A 22,893-nucleotide genomic window follows, 5' to 3' on the forward strand; every position below is an offset into this window, starting at 1 on the left:
TTTTTTCAAAAGGCTCAAGCCCCCGGTGCCTTACCTTGACCTCCTTAGAGCTACTGGAAGTCTTCCCTTCAGTCCTCTTCTGCTTTGACGTGGAGGAACTGTTTTTGCTGCTGCCGCTATTTTCCTTGTTGCTATTATTACTTGACTTTAAGGAAGAAGACTGACTAATAGTCCTCTTCCGAGAGCCATGCTCTGTTTTTGGATCTTTTGAAGGAACAGGCCCAGCAGGAGAAGGCAACAAATCTTTTTCTTTAGCAGCACTCTGTTTAGATGACCTGCCAAACCAAACAAATGCCCTCATTTCTCCACACGGTCATACAGGAGTGATGGATTTTTTCCACTTGACTTTGCCTGCTTTCAAGACAAATTTGTTTTTCCCTATTTGATTACTAGAACACATGATTTCTGCAAAACAAAATAAAACTGTAAATTTCATGAGGGCAGACATCTTGTCTGGTGTTTCCCCCCATCATGGTTGTATACCCAGTGCCTAAACCTTGGCCTGCCACACAAGTATTCAATAAATAGTGGTTGAATAAATTAACAAAAAGATGAATGGTGAATGATGATATTAATGCTCATAAGCATCCTGCAAGTTATACCTAAGCTTGTCACCGAGCCTGAAAGTAGTAAAGCTTTACTTTCTTATCCTATAAATACCTCCTATTCCACTAAAAAAAGGAGAGAGGAAGATGTGACTGAATCTTAATTGCTTTTCATCCCAATTAGCTAAAAGCAAAACCTCCCACTATTTGGTATATGACTGTGTATAGATGTGTATGACATACACTTACTAAAAGGAACATTCTAAGAGCATGTTAGAAAGTACCCAATAGCAAATAACAGATTGACACACATGTAACATGTTTTGCAAACGTACTCTTTGTTGCTGGATGGCTTGTGGCCGGCCGAATTCTTGTCTTCCGTTTTGGGTTTCTTGCTCTCATTGGCTCTGTTATCATCTTCATTCTGCATGAAAAATAGAAAAAAAGCAGCTAGGTTTGATTTCTATTCATCAAATTTCAGTTTCCAGTATTAGTTACCCTCAAACAGTTTATCTCTGATAAACTTCAGAAAGAAGATAAATGTGAAGTGAAGGAATTCATTTAAACGATGCTCAATAAATTAGGTTTTAAGTCTGAGAAGGAGCCTCCTATTTTAGATAAGAAGAGCTGAAATGCTCCAACAGTCTTTTAGTGGCATCTTGCTAATGATTTGGGGAGGGCTGGGGATGAGATTATAATTAAGATATAATTCACATACCATAAAATTCCCTTTAGAAGTATACAATTCAATGGCTTTTAGCATATTCACAAAGTTGTACAACCATCACCACAATCAATTTTACGATATTTTCATTATCTCAAAAAGCACCCTGTTCTCCATTGGCAGTCACTCCCCATTCCCTCCACCCCCAGATCTGGCAATCACTAATTTACACATTTTGTCTTTATGGATTTGCCTATTCTACACATTTCATAAAGTGTAATCATACAATATGTGTGGCCTTTGTGTCTGGCTCCCTTCACTTAGCATAATATTTTTAAGGTTCATCTACGTTGTAAGATTTGTCAGTACTTTATTTCTTTTTATGGCTGAATATATGGTGGTATGCATATACCACATTTTATTTATCCATTCATCAACTGAGTTGTTTCTACTTTTCAAGTACAGGTTTTTGTATGGACATGTTTTCACTGTTCTTGGGTATATACCTATGAGTGCAATTGCTGGGTCACAAGGTAATACTACATATTTACTTTGTGAGGAACTGCTAAGCTATGTTCCAAAGTTGCTACATCATTTTACATTCCCACCAGCACTGCAGTTCTCCATATCTTCATCAATACTCGTTACTGTCCATCTTTTCGCTTATAGTCAAGCCTAATGATTTTTGAAAAACTTTTTTGGTGAAACAAAAGCTATGGGCCTGTCTATAATCCCCAAGCTACTTGCTTGATGAATTTAAGATTTCCTATTGACTTAAATATCAGGGCACGAATATTGCAAACTTTCTGCCATAACAAAAGAATTTGTTCCCATACACAAATGATTAAAGTTGGACATGTGAAAACATGAGAAAAAGGAACCCACATTCTTCATTATCCTTGGCTGGGTCTCTTCTCAGTACTATCTGCTTTACCTTCAGGAACTGCCCCTGACACTTAATTTTACCAAAGCAGCAAATCTCAAAAATCATCACTGCGAATTCCCTGGCAGTCTAGTGGTTAGGACTCGGCGCTTTTACTGCCAGGGCCCGGGTTCAATCCCTGGTCAGGGAACTAAGATCCCACAAGATGCGGGATCATCACCCAGTTTCCTGGTGATATACATACATTTTATAAAATCAAAATTTGACTTATAGTTATTAATATAAAAAACCTGTGAGGAATATATGCCAGTGAGATGGGGAGGGAAGGAGATATGGGCCACTTCTTTTAGAGGAAGGGGATTTTTTATTGTAAGTTATATATATTGTAAAATTTTAAACAAAAGAGTAAAAAAGACTCACTTTCTATATTATATTTTAAATGTTTGAAAATTTTACAAGAACATGTAGTATCTTTTAAAGACAAAAGGACCATTTTTTTTATTCCATAAGAAACACCTTAGTTTTTTAAAGAGCAGAACTATCATATACAAGCTCTTATTCATGTAATTCTATTAATTAAATCCCATAACCAAGTCCAGCAATCTGAGGCTGCGGGCTCTAGAGTCTAGCAGCTCTAAACAGCTTACTAGTTGAATAAAACATCCCTTTACTAAAATAATGGAAGCTCATTAGCTATAGCACTGAAAGTAGTAAGCTTCAGTTTTCTAGAAATTCAAATTTTAAAAAATCTTCAACTTCTGAAGGTGCAAATAAAAAAGAAGTATTATTCTCGTTTGTCCAAATACACATCAGCAGCAGCACACAGTACTGTGGTTTTAAGAAAAAAAGAGAGGACAAACCTCTGGCTCACTTCATTTTAAGAAAATGCTATATTCTTCCTATCCTCCTACATGAGCTTCTCAAGGTCAACTGGGATTGGAGTTTTGTTCTGAGTCCACCTGGCACAGCCATTCTGGTATCTATTCTGTCCACCTGCTCATGTTTTCAGTCTTCTACAATCATATTCACACATATATATCAGGGGAAATTATATTATTCTTCAATACAGATTATTAAAATATACTCTCCTGTAAACATGTCTCACTAGAGCTGAAAGATCAAGCTGTTTTTTCCAAAGAATCTCTATCTATATAGGTAAGTTTTTCAGCTCTTTTCATTATGTGTCTATTATCCTCCAATCACAGATATCCATGAGTTTTCACATTTCCTGGGTCTAAAAAAAGCTGACCTTAAAATATATACCAAGCTTTGTCTCTAAACCCAAATTATCTTGGAAGCATTTAGGGATGAGAGCTGGCAATGTGTCAGCAGATGTTTTTAGTTCTGAACTTGCAGAAATGGGCGTTTGAAAGGTAAAAAAGCTACGGCATAGCTATGTACAATGCATTGGTGAAATTCTTAAGGACATGTTAAAATTGGTGAGTCAATTCACTAGCTGGAATTAGTAATTTAAAAAGTGTGACTTGGTCTGGGTATACGAGAGAAAAAAGTGTTCGGGACTGTGACAACCTGAAGAGTAAATAATCCCAACTAAAGACATTGAAAACCAAAATTTTAAGAATGTTGTGAAGGCCAGTTTGCAATCTCTGCTTCACTCTCACCTCTATACTGGCCAGCACACATCATGAACAGAAGCACTGGCTCATTTCTTATTTGATTAGAAACTATAATTCTTTACTAAAGGAGACAGGAAGAGGCACAGTGGTCTTCAAGAGACTCTTGTGTCTGTAGCTTCTTTGAGGCTTTAGGCTCATCTCTATTTTCCCTCATAGCTGACTCAACTAGCTATTTTTTGGCTTACTGAGATTTCCATTGCATTCTAGATGCTGATGTTCAAAAAACAACAACAACAACAAAAACCCTTTACAAACCTTATGTTTCCTTTTGCCTTTGTTGGAAACTTTTTCTGAGGCTTGTTTCTGAGCCTCTCTTGTGTGCTTTTCTGGAACATTTTTCTTTTCCCCCTTGGGTGTCTCTGTTTCTTTGTAAGGCTTTCCTGGTATTCTAGTCAAGAGATTCAGGTCAATCTTCACAATAAGTGGATACCTGTCATCAGGCTCACTGAGGGGTGAAAGAAGTTCCTTCTCTTCCATAGGAGAGAACATTCGTTGCCGAAAAAAGCTATCTTCTTCCTCCACTGAGGAGGGCTTAACGGGAGTCCTATTACTCTCAGGGTACTTAGGAGTTTGTGAGGAAGGAGGAAGGCTCTCGCTTTCATCCGAGTCTGAGGATGAGGTATCTGTTTCTATGATTTCCCTTGATTTCTGGGAAGATTTACTTGTTGACTTGTATTTCTTTTTCTCTGCTGAAGGTCGAGGGGAAGATTTGGACTCCTTTTTTATATTGGGTTTCCTTGAGCCTTTGGTAGCTGCTTTGTGTCTGCTGGAGGGCATGCTGGTAGCCATGTCTACAGGGGTTTCACTCTCTATCTTCAGGCCTCCGCGGGGCTCTTCAGCAGCTGCCTTCTCAGTCTTTTTGGGTTGTTTTTTGCCTACAGTTCTCCTCTGTGCTGTGCTGTCACTCTGTGCAGGAGACTTCTGCCTCCCACGCCCACTCTCTGATCCCTTTTGGACAGTTTTGGAGTCTCGTCCAGGAGTAGCAGAACTTGTTTCTTTAGGACCACCTGGATCAGTATAGCTATTCCCTGTGCCCTGTTCTCGGCCTTCCTTTTTATAGCCTTGAGATGATGGGATATTACTGTCCACAGAAGAAGCTGGTGACACTTTATGTGGGTTCACTTTATTCAGCCAATTATCAAGTTGCCATTTGTTTGTGGGAGGTGGTTCAGGCTGAAAAACAGAGAAAGAACTATGCTTTTTCAGTACTCAAACTTTCTCCTTCCTTTAAAATCTCAAGGAAGAGGGAAAAACATAATGCCTAATGCCACAAAGGCATTTGTTTTTCATTGTTCTGACTGAACCAAAGCAAAAGGCTAAAAATACTAATAGCTTTAATCACTTGAATGAGAAGATAAGCTTAATGTTATATATAGCCTTTAATTACTGAATATCCCTGTCAGGAATCCAAATGACCATACAGTACATTTAATTCCAGAAAGTAAACAAATGATGTAGGTACCACAGAGATTTTTAACAACATTTTATCAACCTACAGTGAATTTATACTATTTAAGACTTTTTTTTCACCATAACTAAATAACATGAATTACCAGGTTGAAACAAAAATAAAACCCAAAGTAAATAAATCCAATATTTTAGTGATCTGAAATATGACCGCAAATGTTCCCTAATCTAGACCAAATATGTTCCCATAACAAGGACACTGAAGTATCTAAATTTCCTCCAAGATACACAGTTCAGTTTCTTTTTTGTCAGAATATGTAATCTTCTTTTCTTCAGTTTTATATTTGAAACTAGTCTTAACTGGCCATCACCAGGGGCCTTCAGAGGGCCTATGGAAGGCATCCCCTTGCCCCCTTCTCACCTCAGGAGATGCACTCTGGGATGGCTCATTTGCCTCACTGTCACTGGAACTACTTTCACTCTCTGAGTCAGATCCAGAGCTGCTTTCAGATCCACTGTGGCTGCTAGAATCATCCCTGGAGTTATCTGCCCCTTCACTATTATGGTGTGAAGGTTCAGAGTTACTAAAAGAGATAAAACATATAAATGACCAAAAGCTTTTTTTTTTAAGAGGGACAACAGGTAAGCATTCAAATCTGACAATGAACTTTATTTAAAATGTTTACTATTTGTTAAGCTCTTAACAATTCTATGAATCTAGAACTTCATTATAAATGAAATAAATACTTCCTTTAAAAATATCTGAAATGTGGCTCAGCCATTAGTACTTACCTTTAAAAACCAGTTTTACTGTGGTGTAAATTACACACCATAAAATTCACCCATTTTAAGTATACAATCCAATGATTTTTAGTTAATTTACAGAGTTGTAAAACCACCATCACAATCGATAATATTTACTTTATAAGGTCAATTACTCTATCACTACACTGTTATCAGATTGACCCTTCCACTCTAAATAAAACAAGAAATAAAAGGATGCCTACCTTCCAGGTGTACTCCTTGGCATTGTCTTATCACAATCCTAAAATTAAAACATGAGAGGAAATCTGTGAATGAATAAATAGTACTCTATCTGCTTGATGTGAACAATATCTGAAATCTTAATAGAAAAACTGGCTTCTCTAATGTATGCATCAATGGTCACTTAACACTTACAAAAATACTGTTTTTTACCTAAAGAATAATTGCCAGGATAAGATTAAAAGCTGTGTTACTAGTTCTTCTTGTCAACAATCTCATGCTTCACGAGTATATTCTGATATATGATAAGTATTAAGAAAAAGCCAGTTTTTTTTAAATAAGAAAAAAATGGAGGTTTAAAAACAAAGCAGAAAACTATAACATTCTAGTGTCAGACAGCAGGAAGGAACTTATTTTAAATAACTGAATCATAAATGTATTATTCAATTATAATTCTTTTTTTTTTTTTTTTAATAGCTACTTTATTATTTATTTATTTATTTTTGTTTGTGTTTGGGTCTTCGGTTCGTGCGAGGGCTTTCTCTAGTTGCGGCAAGCGGGGGCCACTCTTCATCGCGGTGCGGGGACCGCTCTTCATTGCGGTGCGCGGGCCTTTTCACTATCGCGGCCCCTCCCGTTGCGGGGCACAGGCTCCAGACGCGCAGGCTCAGTAGTTGTGGCTCACGGGTCCAGCTGCTCCGTGGCATGTGGGATCTTCCCAGACCAGGGCTCGAACCCGTGTCCCCTGCATTAGCAGGCAGATTCTCAACCACTGCGCCACCAGGGAAGCCCTCAATTATAATTCTTATAAAACACAATGAAAACACTGTATGAAACTGGCAAAATTATATAGTAGTAGACATACCTGTTCCCCATCACTGTCTTCACTGCTGCTTAGTTTTAAGTCATCTTTTAACATACTAAAAGGAAAAGGCAGAAAGGATTATTATTTTTGGAACTTCATCATGGCATACCAGAGTATTAAATATCTACCAATAATTCTAGGAATAATCACTGTGGTAGCCAAAGATTTACTTGAAAAATAAAGAAAACAACAAGTAAGTCTTACTCTATCTGGTTTGGTGCACATCTAGAGTAAAAAATTAAGAAAGGTGGAATTTAACAGTTTTGGAAGCTCACTTTTCCATAAGTACAATATTCATCTTTCTTTTCTAATTAAACAAAAGCTACCTTCCACAAACTCTTATACTCACTTCTGTTATCTCTAGCTTTTCTCTAATTGCATACACACAAACTCTTTCATTATTAAAACAAATGACCATACGCGTACCCAACAGTCCACTAGAGAAATATAACTCCGAAAAGGAAGGAAGATAAAATGAAAGCATCAGCAATTCTCTTTCACTGTCCCCAGTGTTTCATGAAGAGATATGTACACTTGGGCGATTGTGAAAACCAGAACACACAGTCAAAGTTCTAGTTCATAAATGCCTTGCTATGAAAGATGACTGATCCTTGCAGATGTAACAATTTTGGGTAAGAACCTTGGTTATACAAGAGAAATAACCATGTATAAATTAAAAATAAACTCCAGTCTCCAAATCTTCCTTGATCAAAAAAACACAAATAAATACTATAAGTTGATAGTTTCTGGAATTAGTGTTTGAAAGTAAAATTACAGATTTAAATTTTCCTTAAGGCCATAAAATCAAAATCAAAATTAAAAACTGAGTAATGAACCACAAAACACTCCTTGCCTTTTTACAAGAAAGGAAAAATTAATACAAAGCTTAGGAAGAACTACAACTAGAAAATGTTTAATTTCTCATTACCACTAGCTCCATTTACCTTTCTTCTTAAAATTTCACGACAGTCTCCAATCAGTGGAAAGGAAATCTTCTTTCACTCCAACAACTACTTATACTCTCCCTTCAAAGCTTAACCTGAGTTTCTAAATCTGATCCCAAATTCAGAGTATCACATAAAAGATCACCTTGAAACAAAGTAACCACATGATTACACGAAAAGTGTTCTAAGGATGACCAATTAAGTGGGACAGAGAAAAAGAGTTTTTTCTTTTGGAAAAGGGCTTAGTGCATCTTTATGACTGATTTCCTGTAAAGAAATGTACTTACTCTGAATTCTCTCAGCCCTTACGCTTTAATAATGGCAGCTCAATGAACCTGTTTACACATGTGAATATGTCAAAGCTTTTACCAGACCGCTCAAGGTCCTTCATGCTTTTTTTCTGTCAGCAACCAAAGTGATATGCACATACATTGTAAGCTCCCATCAGTTTTCTGCCCATGAATAAATATGATAAATAGGAATTTACATAATTTGAATTCTTCAGCAGTGAGGCTAAACTCCTTGCATTCATATATTTTCATTCTCAGTTCCCACTATGTTTAGCTGAAGAGGCTGAGGTTATCAGTATAGACTGTGGTTATGGTATAAAGCTAGCACTGTGGCCAGTTTCTTTAGAATTTTGTTTTAATCACTGGGTTAACTTGTGGTCTCAGGAATTCAGTAGTTAGTTCATTCTTTAAGCTCGGAATTTATTATCATCCAATATACCACCCTATCATATTTTGATTTATTGGGTTGGCCAAAAAGTTCATTCAGGTTTTTCATAAGATGTTATGGAAAAACCCGAATGAACTTTTTGGCCAACCCAATATATTCCTGGGTCTACCTACAAAATAAAAGTAGGAAAACTTAGACAGTATGAACTATGTTACTTTCATATTCTACACTTAGTGGTCAAATGGAGGGCTTACTAAGAAGAATCCTATATTTTTTCATGTGTTTTTTTTTTTTATTAAAAACGAACTATCAACACACACACTTCTGAAAGATGAGAAAAAAGTGTAATTGCAGAGCAGGGGTAGGCAAACTATGGTCCACAAGCGAAATCTAGACCTATTTTGTAAAGAAAGTTTTATTGGAACATAGCCACACCCATAGTCTATGGCTGCTTTCATGCTACAACTGCAGAACTGAGTAGTTGAGACAGAAACCATTTGGCCCCTAAAGCCTAAACTATTTCACTATCTGGCCCTTTACATAAAAGTTTGCCTACCCCGCCTTAAAAGATTAAGTACATATTTCTAAGTGTTGTTCTAAATATCGATACCACAGTTAGACTTTTAGCAAAAAAGACAAACATTAAACTTACTAAGCAATAAACTTACGATTTAGACTGGTGCCCATTGGAAGTTTTAGAAGAAGGATTATATCTTTCTGGAACAAAAAGGAATGCAGAAATCAGCAACTATAGTATGGCTACTTATATTTTAAAATATCTATCAATATAACCTCAAAGAAATATAAATCAAAAAATTGGGATAAAATTCTTCATCCATCAAGTTGGTAATACCTTAAAATGCAATAATATGAAATACTGGTGGAAATAGGCATATTCATATGTTATTTGTAGGGCTATAAACTCATACAATCTTTCTGGAGGGCAATCTGATAATATTATCTTACCAATACTGTAAATGCACATATCCACTGACCTAGCAATTATAAGGAAAGGAATTTACCTTACAGGTGTATCTAGAGGAATACATAAACACACAGACACACACAGACACACACACACACAGTTTATTATAGTATGGTTTGCAACAGCAAAAACTGGAAACCAGTGTCCATCTACAGGGGACTAGATAAACAAATTACGATACTTTCAACAATATAACACAATTTTGTTTTTAAAAATAATGAACTAGAGCTTTATACTGATATAAAAACAGTTCTAAAATAAATTAAGTGAAAAATACAGGTAATAAAGAGTAGGTGCAGCTTATGAGCCCGGTTGCCAATAGGGAGCTTTGGGGAGGGAGAATGGGGGAAGGGGAGAAGTAAGGATGAGACATTCTTAAAAGATTTTAAGAGAAAACGTAAACTTTCTGGCCTACAGCTAGCTATTTACTGCATATCAACAATGTTGGGTCCTTTTTTTCCTGTAACTGCAGCTTTAAGGCAGAACGAAGAAATAGATACATAAAAAGTTTGTTAACCTTAAAATGGATATTCGTCTAGTTTTGTCTCTGCTTTAAGATCACTAAAGACAACTAAGGATTAAAATGCTCCACATATTAATCTCCCAAAATAGCTTATTACCAGAGTAAATCTATCTGAAAAGTTAATGCTCTTGGCAAAAGAACATTTGTTTTGTTAGAGAGCTATATGGTGAAGCCCAGATATTTGCAAGGTTCCTGACCTTACCACTACCAATTCACACAGCCATCAACTCTTTAAATCACACTTGAATTCCCCAAAGCTATCTTCCCCTCAAGTTCTTTTGAGAGGCCAAGAGAGTGGAGGTGGAGGAGGGTTGTGTAGCAGACAGCAGACTTTCTTCCCAGCCAAAAACACCCAGGAAGAATAGATAAATATAGATACAGGAAGAGAAGAGCCATGGTAAGCTACAATGACCCCTTCTTGCCTGGAGTTTTACCATAATAGAACCCAGTATCTTCATGAAGGAGATGGAAAGACAGAAGTATGGCTCTTGGGGTTATGAGGTGCCCATCAAATTGAATTCATGAACTCTGAACTATTAGTTCAAATACTTAGTAAAAATCATTAATTTTCATCTCCAATGATCTTTAATTCTTCATCTTTCAAGCCAAGATTCAGTTCAATCCATTACTGATCATCAGATCATAAATATTGGGATACGGGACTTCCCTGGTGGTCCAGTGATTAAGACTCCACGCTCCCACTTCAGGGGATGCAGGTTCAATCACTGGTCGGGGAACTAAGATCCTACATGCCATGCGGTGTGGCCAAAAAAATTTTTTAAATTGAGATAAGACATACAAAAGAATTATTAAAGAAATACATGATGTGACCATGAGAAATGAATGCGCAACAAACAGCTTAATTTGAAAACCAAGAAGAAAAGAAATACTCACTTTGTTCTCCAGGGCCAAAATTGGACTGCTGAGACTCCTAAGAAAAAGGGACATAAAATTATATAGTGACATTAAGAGAAAAAGGTTCATTAGAGAAAAATGCTTCAAATTAAACTATTCAATTCCAGCTAATTCAATGAAAGATCCTGTTGAGTTCCTAAGAATGCATAAAAGAAAAAAACACCAAAAGAATTTAATGATTCCATCTGATCAGCCTCAGCAATTTTGTGGTCAGCAACAGAGTTTCCCAGAGCTTAATACAAAAAGCATCAAGCTATGTAAGTCTTTCTTTATCATTCATTTCTATTCAGCAGCATCCATGGTACTCATATCCTAATTTAATTCTTGGTCTTAAGAAAATGTTATTTTTAAAAAAGTAATACTAATAACCATATACTAGAGTGAAAATAGCTGTACAAATTATATAGACTCAAAATATACCACTTTTATGAACTAGCAACTCCTACTATGTTATTCCCATGTCATTTTACTTCCTCTCCCTGCTCCCAATATCTTACAGTTAGCAAACTGAGGAAGAGATTTTCCATACTCGTTTTATATACTTCTTTGTAAGCCCTATACTAGCACAGTGCCTGGCATTCAGGAAGCATCCGTAAAAAGAAAGCCAAAAAGAAAAGAAAAGAAAACCAAAATGTCACTGTCCATGAAAGAAACATGACTTTCCAAACTCAGCTTTCAAGATCAGAACAGCTGTTTCACAAGTGCAAATTGTGCATTTTCCTAGGTTAAGTCTGTGGTACACAATGTAGTACTAAGATTACACAAACATCCCTAACATCCTTAACAGCTTACTTAAAAATAAGCACAATCTTCCTTTCATGACAGAATTATCTGTGAAAGAGAAATCCAAACAGTAGCTAAGCTAAAATATAGTTTTGGTGTTAAAAAAAACTGTAAACCTACATCAATTGTCAACTGATTTTCAACAAGGGTGTGAAGACCATCCAACAGGGAAAGAATTCTCTTTTCAACAAAAGGTTCTGGGACAAGTGAACAGCCATATGCAAAAGAATGAAGTCGGATGCTTACCACAGACAATATTAAAAAAAATTAACTTGAAATGGATCAAAGACCTAAATGTAAGAGATAAGAGATAAAACTACAAAACTCTTAGAAGAAAATGTAGTGCCCAAATCTTAATGACCTTGGATTTGGCAAAGAATTCTTACATGACACCAAAAGCACAACACACAAAAGAAACAAACAGGTAAATTGGATTTCATCAATATTAAGAACTTTTGTGCTTCAAAGGACACCATCAAGAAAGTGAAAAGACACTACCATAAAATAATAATAATGCCAATAAAAACAAAAATATTCTAAGAAAAAAAGTGAAAAGACAACACACAAATTGGGAGAAAATATTTGCAAATCATATATCTGATAAGAGACTGGTATCTACAATATATAAAGAGCTCTTACAACTCAATGATAAAAGTCAAGTAAACCAATGAAAAAGTGGGCAAAGGATCTGACTATTCATTTCTCCAAGAAAGATATACAAATGGCCAGAAAGCACATGAAAAGATGTTCAACATCATTTGTCACTGGGGGGAAATACAAATCAAACCCACAATGAGATAACCACTTCACACTCACTAGGATGACTAGAATCAAAAAGACAGATAATCACAAGCGTTGACAAGAATGTGGAGGAATTGAAAGCCTAATGGGAAATACAAAATGGTGCGGCTAGCTGCTTTGGAAAACATTCTGGCAGTTCCTCAGATGATTAAACATAGAGTTACCATATGACCCAGCAATTCTGTCCCCAGGTGTATAACTGAGTGAGACAAAAACATATGTCCACACAAAAACTTGCGTACAAAGGTTTACAGAAGTATTATTCATAGTAGCCAAAAGCTCAAAACAATCCAAATGTCCATCAGCTGATGAATTCAGAAACAAAATGATATACATCTATACAATGGAATATTATTTGGCCATAAAAAAGAATGAAGGAACTGATACATACTACAACTTGGAAGAACCTTGAACATTATGCCAAGTGAAAGAATCCAGTTGTAAAAGACCATATATGATATGATTCCATTTACATGAAATGTCCAGAAAAGGGAAATCTATAGAGAGAACAGATTAGTGGTTGGGTAGCACTGGGAGGGGAACAGAGGGGAAAAGGTTGATAGCTAAACAGTAGGGAGTTTCCTTTTGAGGTGATAATGTTCTAAAAAATTATTTATTTATTTGTTTGTTTATTTTTGGCTGTGTCATGAAGCTTGTGGGATCTTAGTTCCCCGACCAGGGACTGAACCCAAGCCCTTGGCAGTGAAAGCGCAGAGTCCTAACCACTGGACCACCACGAATTTCCCAAAATGTTCTAAAATTGACTGTTGTAATGGTTGCATATGTCTATAAATATACTCAAAACCATTTAATTGTACACTCTGAATGGATAATTTGCATGGTATGCGAATTATATCTCAATAAAGCTATTCTAAAAAACTCTTTAAATATAGCAGTGGCCAAGAGGTCACTCCTGTGATTCTTATTAAAAATGAAAAGAATTCTCCACCCCCCCTTGAAAGGCTAAATGTCTTATACTCATTTACCTAGTAAATGGCCTAAAAGTTGAATAGCCCAAGCTTTTAAGTAATCTCTGACTCCGTCCCCTCACCTCTGACAATAGTCAGTCAGCTAGTTACCAATGTGACTGGATTCTGTCTCCAGACCATCTACTACATGCAACACCTTCTCCTCTCCATCTACACTGCAAAGACTTTAGGTCCTTACCTTTCTTCATCTACGATGGCCATCTAATGGATCTTCCTGGCTCTAGTCTCTCTCTCCTTCACTCAGCTATAGCCTCTAGTTGACCTTTCTAAAGCCCAAGTCTTAGTATATGTCATCATTACTCTTATTTTTCACAGAGCCTCCAATGGCTCTTTGTTTTTCCTAGGGAAGAAACCCAAACTCCTTGATAAAACATTCATTCACATATCTAAGTACTGGAAAAACAGAATTAAGCAAAAATTGACATGGGCCTTGTCCTCATGGAGCTTAATGTCAATGAATATCTTTGCAACTACTCATGCAAATCAAGGTAAAATAGCAATTGTGTTAAGTACAATGAAGGGCAAATGCTTACACAGCATTATAAAAGAGCTTACAATTGTGTGTGTGTGTGCACGCGAAACAGACACATACAGATACATACATACACGCACAAACACAAACAAACACACACACACACACCCCTGATCGGGAAAATGAACAAAGGCTTCCCTGAGTAGGTACTGTTCAGTATGAAATTTGACGGTTATGTAGGAAGTAAACTGGGAAATGAAGGGAAAGGTAAGTGTTTAGGGTAGAGAGAAAAGCATGTGTAAAGGCAAGAAAGAACAGGAGCACAGCTAGTATAAAGAACTTAAAGGCAGCCCATGGGAGGAAAAAGTACAGAAGGAAGAGGGTTAAGAAATTAGACTCAGGACCAGAGAGGCTAGATCACATAGTTTATAGACTTTATAGACCATATTAAAGATTTGTGTGTGTGTGCAATTTACTAAGCAGAAGAATTATAAAAGCACATCTGCATATTGTGATGATTACCTTGGCTATTAAGTAGAGAACAGCTTTGAGAAATCTAGAATGGAAGTAAAGATATTTGTTAGGAGATAACTGCAGTGGTACAAATAGGAGATGACAACAGCTTAAACAAACTGGTCGCCACGCTTTTTTGATCATGTACCCCCCACCACTAAGAAATTTTTGCATTTGTATCTCCCAAATACGTATATTGTATGCATTATTATTTAACTAGTATATATTATGTAAAACCAAAATATTGAAATTTTAAAGGGCTCAGATAAAATAATATTCTAGAGTAATTTAAAAATTATATTTATCAATGACAACAACACTTCTCTTACACACACAAAAAAATATATAGTGCTTCAAAGGTCTGACACTAAAACTGGCTTGATATTTGGTTTCATTGGACATCACAAAGACACAGCTATACAAATGGAAGTGCTATACTTACTAAATCATGATACCAAAATTTCAATCTTATACCTTAATTATGCAAAGGTTTCTGTTGAAATTGAGCTAATAGATTTCCAATGTTCAATGATACAAAACAGGTTTTCAAGAAAATAAATTAAAAGGTTGTGGTTTAATATTTTTAGGAAATAGGTTCAAAACCCACTGAAGTTAGAAAATTCTGTTTCTAAGTCTTTAAAGTTTGCACATATGACAATCATCATAGTTTCTGTCAACAATAAAAAATACATAGTAATGACATTATTTTTAAAATCTTGTTTTCCTAGCTTGAGGCAGTTACTTTTTCATTCATTAAGACATCACTTTTATTCTAAGAAGAGGGTTTAATTTATTATTATTATTTTAAATATGTTATGAAAAGATCTAATGTATTTGGGACTTGTGTGTGAAAGAGAGGGGAGAGGGAGAAAGGAGTGAGGGAGGGAGGGAGGAAGGAGAGAAGAGGGAGGGAGAGAAAGGAAGGGAAGGAGGTGTCTAATTCATTTTTTTTTTTAGCTTGAATTATGCATTTATATAATTCAAGATAGAGAGGTACAGATACTACATTTATTTTTGATGTGATTATTTTAAAATACTAACATTGTAGTGGTTTGGGGGACTAGGTCAGAGCCAGATATTCTTCAGAATCATTATGGATTAAGCACTGCCTTTCGATGAATTATTTTCTTTTTTTTTTTTTTATAAGTGAGCTAACTTCTTATGTCATTAAACAAATAATCAGTGAGCTTCTGCGTTAGTATAAAAGGTATATGGGAGTGCCACACAGGTTCTCCATGAAGGAAGGAGGAGGAAAAATTATTTATACTTTAGGATTTAACTTCTGTTATATCTTTCTTTGAGTGGTACACACACAAAAAAATTGCTTTTCAAGTATTTTATAACTGAAAAAGAATCTAACAATATCTTAAACTGATACTACCAGAAGCACCTGCACTTTCATCAATCTATATATAGCTAACTTTGTGCAATGCACGATTTATTCTAATATTTGTTTCCTGAATCTTTAGCTTTGCTTTCTAAGCCTGTTTCAATAGTGTTTCCTGACAAAGGAATGCATTTTAGTATGTTTTCTCTGTGTTCTCTCTGTACTGGATTTCAGTCATTTTCATTGGAGTAAAAAGACCGAGTTTTTAAACAAAGGTTATAGAACACTGGGAGAAACATCAAAAGAAGTTTTTAATAAAATTTTATTAGGCCTGATTTATGTTTAAGGACTGAACTGAATACCACATAATTCAAAATATCACTAAGTACAAATTATGATGCTTTCAGTTTCATCAGTTACTATCTCAAGGCACTTGCTATATACACTAAAAGCAAGGTTAATGATAAACATGCATGCTCAAACTACTGTTGATAATCTGGACTTTTTTTTTCTTTTTTCTGCTTATGGCATCTTTGTTTCTACTTTGTAGTGGCAGATGAAGAGCTCATAATACGAGAAGGACAATCTCAACTCTGCCATTTTCTTGTTTGGTCAGAAATGCATTTTAGTGTTATTTTCATTCAGTAGTTTCACTGCAGGTATGTCTTTTAAGCCATTTGTGCATTAGTGAAGATTAGTTGAATTAAAACCAGTTAATACAATCTGTAAATCATCTTAACCAAGCACACTTAAAACTGTAATATGACACAGCTAGGAAGAACAAATGAATGAAAACAACTCTATCAATTTTCCATATTGAAAAGACCTAAACTTCTCTTGGGATACCTCACATACCAGACATAAAATGTGACCATCTGCCATTCGGATCAAGAGACAGCAAAATGTACATATTTGATTTTTCTTTTAAAATTAAAAAGCAAATAAATTGGGATTTTTAGAACTAAAAAATAAGAATAAACTTTTCATCCCCCACCCCCCATTCTCCAATGCACACAACACTGGGGTATATGTTCTCCACTCTGGAGACCACTGACTTACCACAGCAGTAACAATAAAGATGGAGAAAAATGAATGAAATTGAAATGCATTAAAGGAATTAAAATCATTAGGACTTGGTGACAGTCCATGAGGTGTGATGAAGAGGAAAGTGCCAAACATAACTCCTATAAGGTTTTCTAGCTTCACTAAGATATGGAACAGTAGAAGAGAACCATGCTTGTTTTTCTCTTTGCTTTTTGATTGGGAGAATCATGACTTCTCCTCATGTTTAACTGTGCATCCAATTAAACACTAACATGTAATTCTTTTTTCTTTCTTTTGTATTATTTCATTTCTACAACCAAATGTTTGACACACTGGCAGAACACATTTCTTCTTTTGTATTCTCTTATAGTACTCAACACAATGCCCAGAAAATTTACTTTTAATGGTAGAGGGAGAGATAGAAGAGAAAAATGAGCAACTGAAGAAACAAAGTAAATCTGGATGAGCAGTGTATAGTGGGAGACAAGGAAGAAATAGGTTAAACAACATTCAGTGCTCATGAGAAGCTCAATGAAGACAGAAAATGAAAAACATTAATTGGAGTTGCCAAAATGGGCCCCTGGTGATCTTAATGGTTTTGGTGAGACACTGAGAGTGAAAGCAAGATCAGCTTGGACTGAGGATTAAATGGAGGAAAGTATACAGACAGCAAATATGAACCACTCTTGAATAAGATTAACTCTGAAGTGGAGGAGTAGCTGGAGAACAACATGGAACAGACTGGATTTTTTTGTTGTTGTGTTGTTTTTAAATGGGACAGATAAAGAATGGTTAAGCAAATGATAGTGATTCACTAATAAATTAGCTCTCCAAATATGTTCTTAAACTCAACTTCTCACCCATGACTATGAACTGCTCTTTCAGATCTGTTAATGGGTAGGAAATCCTCTCTGTTGTGCTCCTCATCTTCCCACGTGCTTCTGGCACTCCTATACGTCCCCTTCTAATCCCAGTTGTCGTCATCTTCTCTAGGATGCCATCTCCAAACTCCCTGGGTATCAAAACTTTGTCCCTTCTCTGTCCGCTCATTAGACTTAGTCCATATGGTTAGTGCACAAGGAGAATAAATACCTATTAAAGCTTCATATAAAGCTTTAAGCTACATTATACGTGAAGCTGTATTCACTGAAAATTCACAGCATGAGACAAGCTATAAAAAGCAAAACCCTGTAAAAGCAACCCAACCAAAGCAATAATCATTAAGCAGCTAACTGAGCGGTTTCATAAATATCAAAAATCTAAACACAGTTACCTGAGTATATACACCCAAATTCAGTCAATAAACATTTACTGAATAGCTATTATGTGCCAGGAACTATTCTACACATTGACACCATCTAAATGGTTCAGTGCTGTATATACAGCACCTAGAACACTGCCAGGGATTGTTCAGAACATACAGTGAATCTGAGTAAAGGCAGTCAAAAGCTTTAGTTTGCTTGAAACTATCACTGGAAAATCTACCAACCTATCTCTAACTACACCCATTCACTCTGCTTTCCCTCCTGTGAAAAAGAATGACCTAATTGTGCTCTATTTTAAGGCCAATCTTCTCTACTTGGGCATGAATGTCAATCCCTCTTGTGGAGATTTCCTAAGGTTACCTTCTCTCTTTCCCATATATCACTTGTTTTTCCCTTTTTATAAAATCATTTTCATCAGCATATAAATACGATAAAATGTCCTCATCTTATAAAAAATACCCCCCTGATAATATCACCATACCCTTTTGGCACCACCACATTTCTCTGCTCCCTTTTACAGACAATGCCTCAAAAGAAAATCTCCATTTATATAATCATTGTCTCCAATACTTTTTGAGCCCACTGCAATCATTCTTTTGCCCTCACCATTCTAACTAAAAGTGTCACCAATAAAGAATACATTGTCAGGGACTTGCTGGTGGTCCAGTGGTTAAAAATCTGCCTTCCACTGCAGGGGACGCAGGTTCGATCCCAGGTTGGGGAACTAAGATCCTACATGCCGCAGAGCAACTAAGCCTGCGTGCCACAACTACTGACTGAGCCCTTGCGCTCTAGAGCCCGTGTGCCACAACTAGAGAGAAGCCTGTGTGCCACAACAAAGAGCCCGCACATCACAATGAAAGATTCCACATGCCGCTACGAAGATCCCACGTGCCACAGCTAAGACCCAATGTAGCCAAATAAATAAATAAATATTTTTTAAAAAAGAATACACTGTCAAATACCATATGATATCACTTGTATATGGAATCTAAAATATGACAAAAATGAACTTACCTATGAAACAGAAACAGACTCACAGACATAAAGAACAGCCTTGTGGTTGCCAAGGAGGAGGGGGTGGGAGAGGGATGGATTGGGAGTTTGGGATTAGCAGATGTAAACTATTATATACAGAATGGATAAACAACAAGGTCCTACTGTACAGCACAGGGAACTATATTCAATATCCCATGATAAACCATAATGGGAAAGAATATGAAAAAGAATGTATATGTATGTATAACTGAATCACTGCTATACAGCAGAAATTAACACAACATTGTAAATCAATTATACTTCAATAAAATTAAAAAAAATTTTTTTTAAAGCTGGAAAGAAAGAAAAAGCATTGCAATAAAAAATACATTCTTGGGAATTCCCTGGTCATCCAAGTGGTTAGGACTCCACACTCTCACTGCAGAGGGCTCAGGTTCAGTCCCTGGTCTTGGAAATAAGATCCCACTAGCCCTATGGTGTGACCAAAAAGACTGTAAATGAATAAAAATTTTTAAAAAATACATTGTCAAATTTAGTATCTGAAACATAGTAAGAACTTAGTATCTGTTTGATAAAACACATAAACATATCAGGTTTACAGAGATGAAAACTAAAATATCTGAGATTAAAAATATGTCAAACTGGATTAATAGCAAACTAGACAATGCAGAACAAAAGTTTACTGAACCTGAAGATACAGCAATAGAAACAACTCAAAATGAAACAACAAAAGATAAAAGATTGAGAAAAATGAAGAGCACATTACTACACTGTTGAACAACTTCAAGAGGCCCACTGTACATGTAATTGGAGTCTCTAAAGAAGAGGGAAAAGGAAATAAGTGAGTATAGAAAAATATTTTGAGGTAGTAATAGCAAAATTTTCCCAAATATGATGAAAACTATGAACCCAAAGTTCCAAGAAGCTAAAAACAAACAAACCCAAGCACAAGAAAGATGAAGAGAATCACACCAAAACACATCATAAATGAACAACTTAAAATCAGTTGCAACCAGAATACTCTTAAAAGCAGCCAGAAAAAAAAAAGACACATTATACACAGATGAAGAAAGAACAACAATAAATTACTTATCAGAAACAATGCAAGCCAGAAGACAATGGATCAACATCTTCAACCTAGAGATCTATATTTAGTGACTGTATCTTAAAAACAAAAAAGAAAAGGTGAAATAAAAATTTATTTCAGACATACAAAAGCTAAAAGCATTTATCACCAGCAAATAAACACTATAAAGAAAAGTTAAAGAAGTCCTCCAGGTAGGAGGAAAATGATACCAGAGAGGAATCTGGATTAACACAAAGGAAGAAAGAGCAAATGAAATGGTAACTATATGGGGAAATACAAAAGCCTTTTTTTCCTATTATTTAAATCTCTTTAAAAAATAATAGACTTTTGGGGCTTCCCTGGTGGTGCAGTGGTTGAGAATCCGCCTGCCAATGCAGGGGACACGGGTTCGAGCCCTGGTCTGGGAGGATCCCACATGCCGCAGAGCAACTGGGCCCGTGAGCCACAACTACTGAGCCTGCACGTCTGGAGCCTGTGCTCCGCAACAGGAGAGGCCATGATAGTGAGAGGCCTGCGCACCACGATGAAGAGTGGTCCCCGCTTGCCACAACTAGAGAAAGCCCTCGCACAGAAACGAAGACCCAACACAGCCAAAAATGAATAAATAAATTAATTAATTAAAAAAAATAGACTTTTAAAATGATCAACAATTTTGTGGGGTTTATAACTTACATGAAAAGTAAATGTATGCAACAACAGGATACGGAGAAGTGAAAAACGCAAGCATAATGTTGAGAAATTTTTATATAATAGAAAAGAATGGCTTAGTATTACTTGAGATAGATTTCAGTAAGTTAAAGATACATTCTACAAACCCTGAAGTAAACATTCAATAACCCAAGAATTACAGCTAATAAGCCAAAAATGAAATGTAATAATAAAAAATACTCAATCCAAAAAGAAGGCAAAAAAGACCAGATGGGGCAGGTAGATATCAAAAAGCAAGATGGCAGAGATAAACCCACCCATGTCAATAATCACATTAAATATAAATGGACTAAATACCCCCCAAAAAGAGGAGAGTGTCAGACTGAATACAAAAAAGCTCTAGACAAAATTATGCTACCTATAAGAAATGCATTTTAAATGTAAGAACACAGGTTAAATGTAAAGGATGGAAAAAGGTATACAACTTAACATTAATCAAAAGAAAGCTAAGTGGTTATATTAATATCAGGCAAAGTAAATTTTATAGCAAAGAATAATATCAAGATTAAAGGGAGGTCATTTCATAACGATAAGGGGCCAATTCATCTAGAGCTAATAACAATCCCAAATGTTCAAGCACCTAAAAGCAGAACTTGAAAAAGTAGGAATGAATAAGTAAGGACAAAGAGACAAATTCAAAGTATAGTTGGAGATTAACTTAAATTAATAATTGGTAGAACGAGAATTAAAAAGAATAAAAACACAGAAAACTTGAATAACACCATAACTAACTTGATCTAATTGACATTTACAGGACACTCCACTTGACAACGGTACACTCTTTTCAAGGGTACACAAAACATTTACCAGAAGAGACAATATTCTGGGCCATAAAATAGTCTTAACAAATGTAAAAGGATTCAAGTCACACAAAATATGTTCTCTGACCACAACGGAATTAAACCACAAATCAATAACAGAAGATATATGAAAAAAATCTCCAAATATTTGGAAACTAAATGACACTTCAGAATAACCCACAGAACAAAGAAGAAATCAAAGAAATCAGAAGTTTATGTTGAGGGAATTCCCTGGCAGTCCAGTGGTTAGGACTCCGTGCTTCCACTGCAGGGGGCACAAGTTGGATCCCTAGTCAGGGAACTAAGATCCTGCATGCCATGCATGATGTGGCCAAAACAAAACAAAACAAAACGCAACAACAACAACAAAAAAGTTATGTTGAACTGAATAAAAATGAAAACATAAAATATCAAAATCTCTGGGATGTAAATGAAACATTACTTAGAGGGTAATTTATAGCATTAAAATCCTATATTAGAAAGTGAGAAAGATCTGAAATCAACAACCTTAGCTTCCAGTTTAAGAATTTTTTTAAAAGAAGAGCAAAATAAAGCAAAACAAAGCAGAACAAAAAAGTAATAAAGATCAGTGTAGAAATCAATGCAACAAAATTGAAAACAATGGAGAGAGGGAAAAAAAGCAGTTTTTTAAAAATAAGATCAATAAAACTTACAAACCTCTAGACAGATGAAAAAGAGAGAAAAGAAACACATTACCAATAATAGGAATAAGAGAAGTGGCATCACAACAGATTTTTAAAAGTATAATAAAAGAAAATTATCAAAAACTTTACATCAATAAATTTGACAACATTTGATAATGAGTAGGTAAAATGGACAAATCCCTTGAAAGACACAACTGCCAAAGCAGACACAAGGAGAAATAGATAACATGATTATATAAATTCAATTTTTACAAAACTGTCCTACAAAGGAAACTCAATACTCACAGGGCTTCACTGGTTAATTCTAGCAAACATTTAGGAAGAAATAATACCAATTCTACACAAACTATTCCAGAAAATGGAGAAGAAGGAATTATGTGCCAACTCATTCTATGAGGTCAGCATTACTC

General features: G+C 35.7%; 1 protein-coding gene across 5 annotated transcripts in view; it reads right to left on the reverse strand.

The window, feature by feature from the left end:
* The window catches only part of AFF4 (ALF transcription elongation factor 4), a 101,869-nt gene that overhangs the window by 25,141 nt on the left and 53,835 nt on the right, over positions 1-22,893 (reverse strand). For all 5 annotated transcript variants that reach the window (XM_059917063.1, XM_059917067.1, XM_059917064.1 and 2 more), the window contains 8 exons: positions 11,010-11,046; positions 9,276-9,324; positions 6,986-7,040; positions 6,144-6,181; positions 5,558-5,720; positions 3,985-4,902; positions 881-969; positions 35-275 (listed from right to left, as the gene is read on the reverse strand). In XM_059917063.1, coding sequence (XP_059773046.1) covers positions 35-275; positions 881-969; positions 3,985-4,902; positions 5,558-5,720; positions 6,144-6,181; positions 6,986-7,040; positions 9,276-9,324; positions 11,010-11,046 — 1,590 coding nt within the window. The remainder of the gene's footprint in view (positions 1-34; positions 276-880; positions 970-3,984; positions 4,903-5,557; positions 5,721-6,143; positions 6,182-6,985; positions 7,041-9,275; positions 9,325-11,009; positions 11,047-22,893) is intronic.

This window comes from Balaenoptera ricei, chromosome 3, assembly GCF_028023285.1.
Source record: "Balaenoptera ricei isolate mBalRic1 chromosome 3, mBalRic1.hap2, whole genome shotgun sequence".
Taxonomy (NCBI): domain Eukaryota; kingdom Metazoa; phylum Chordata; class Mammalia; order Artiodactyla; family Balaenopteridae; genus Balaenoptera; species Balaenoptera ricei.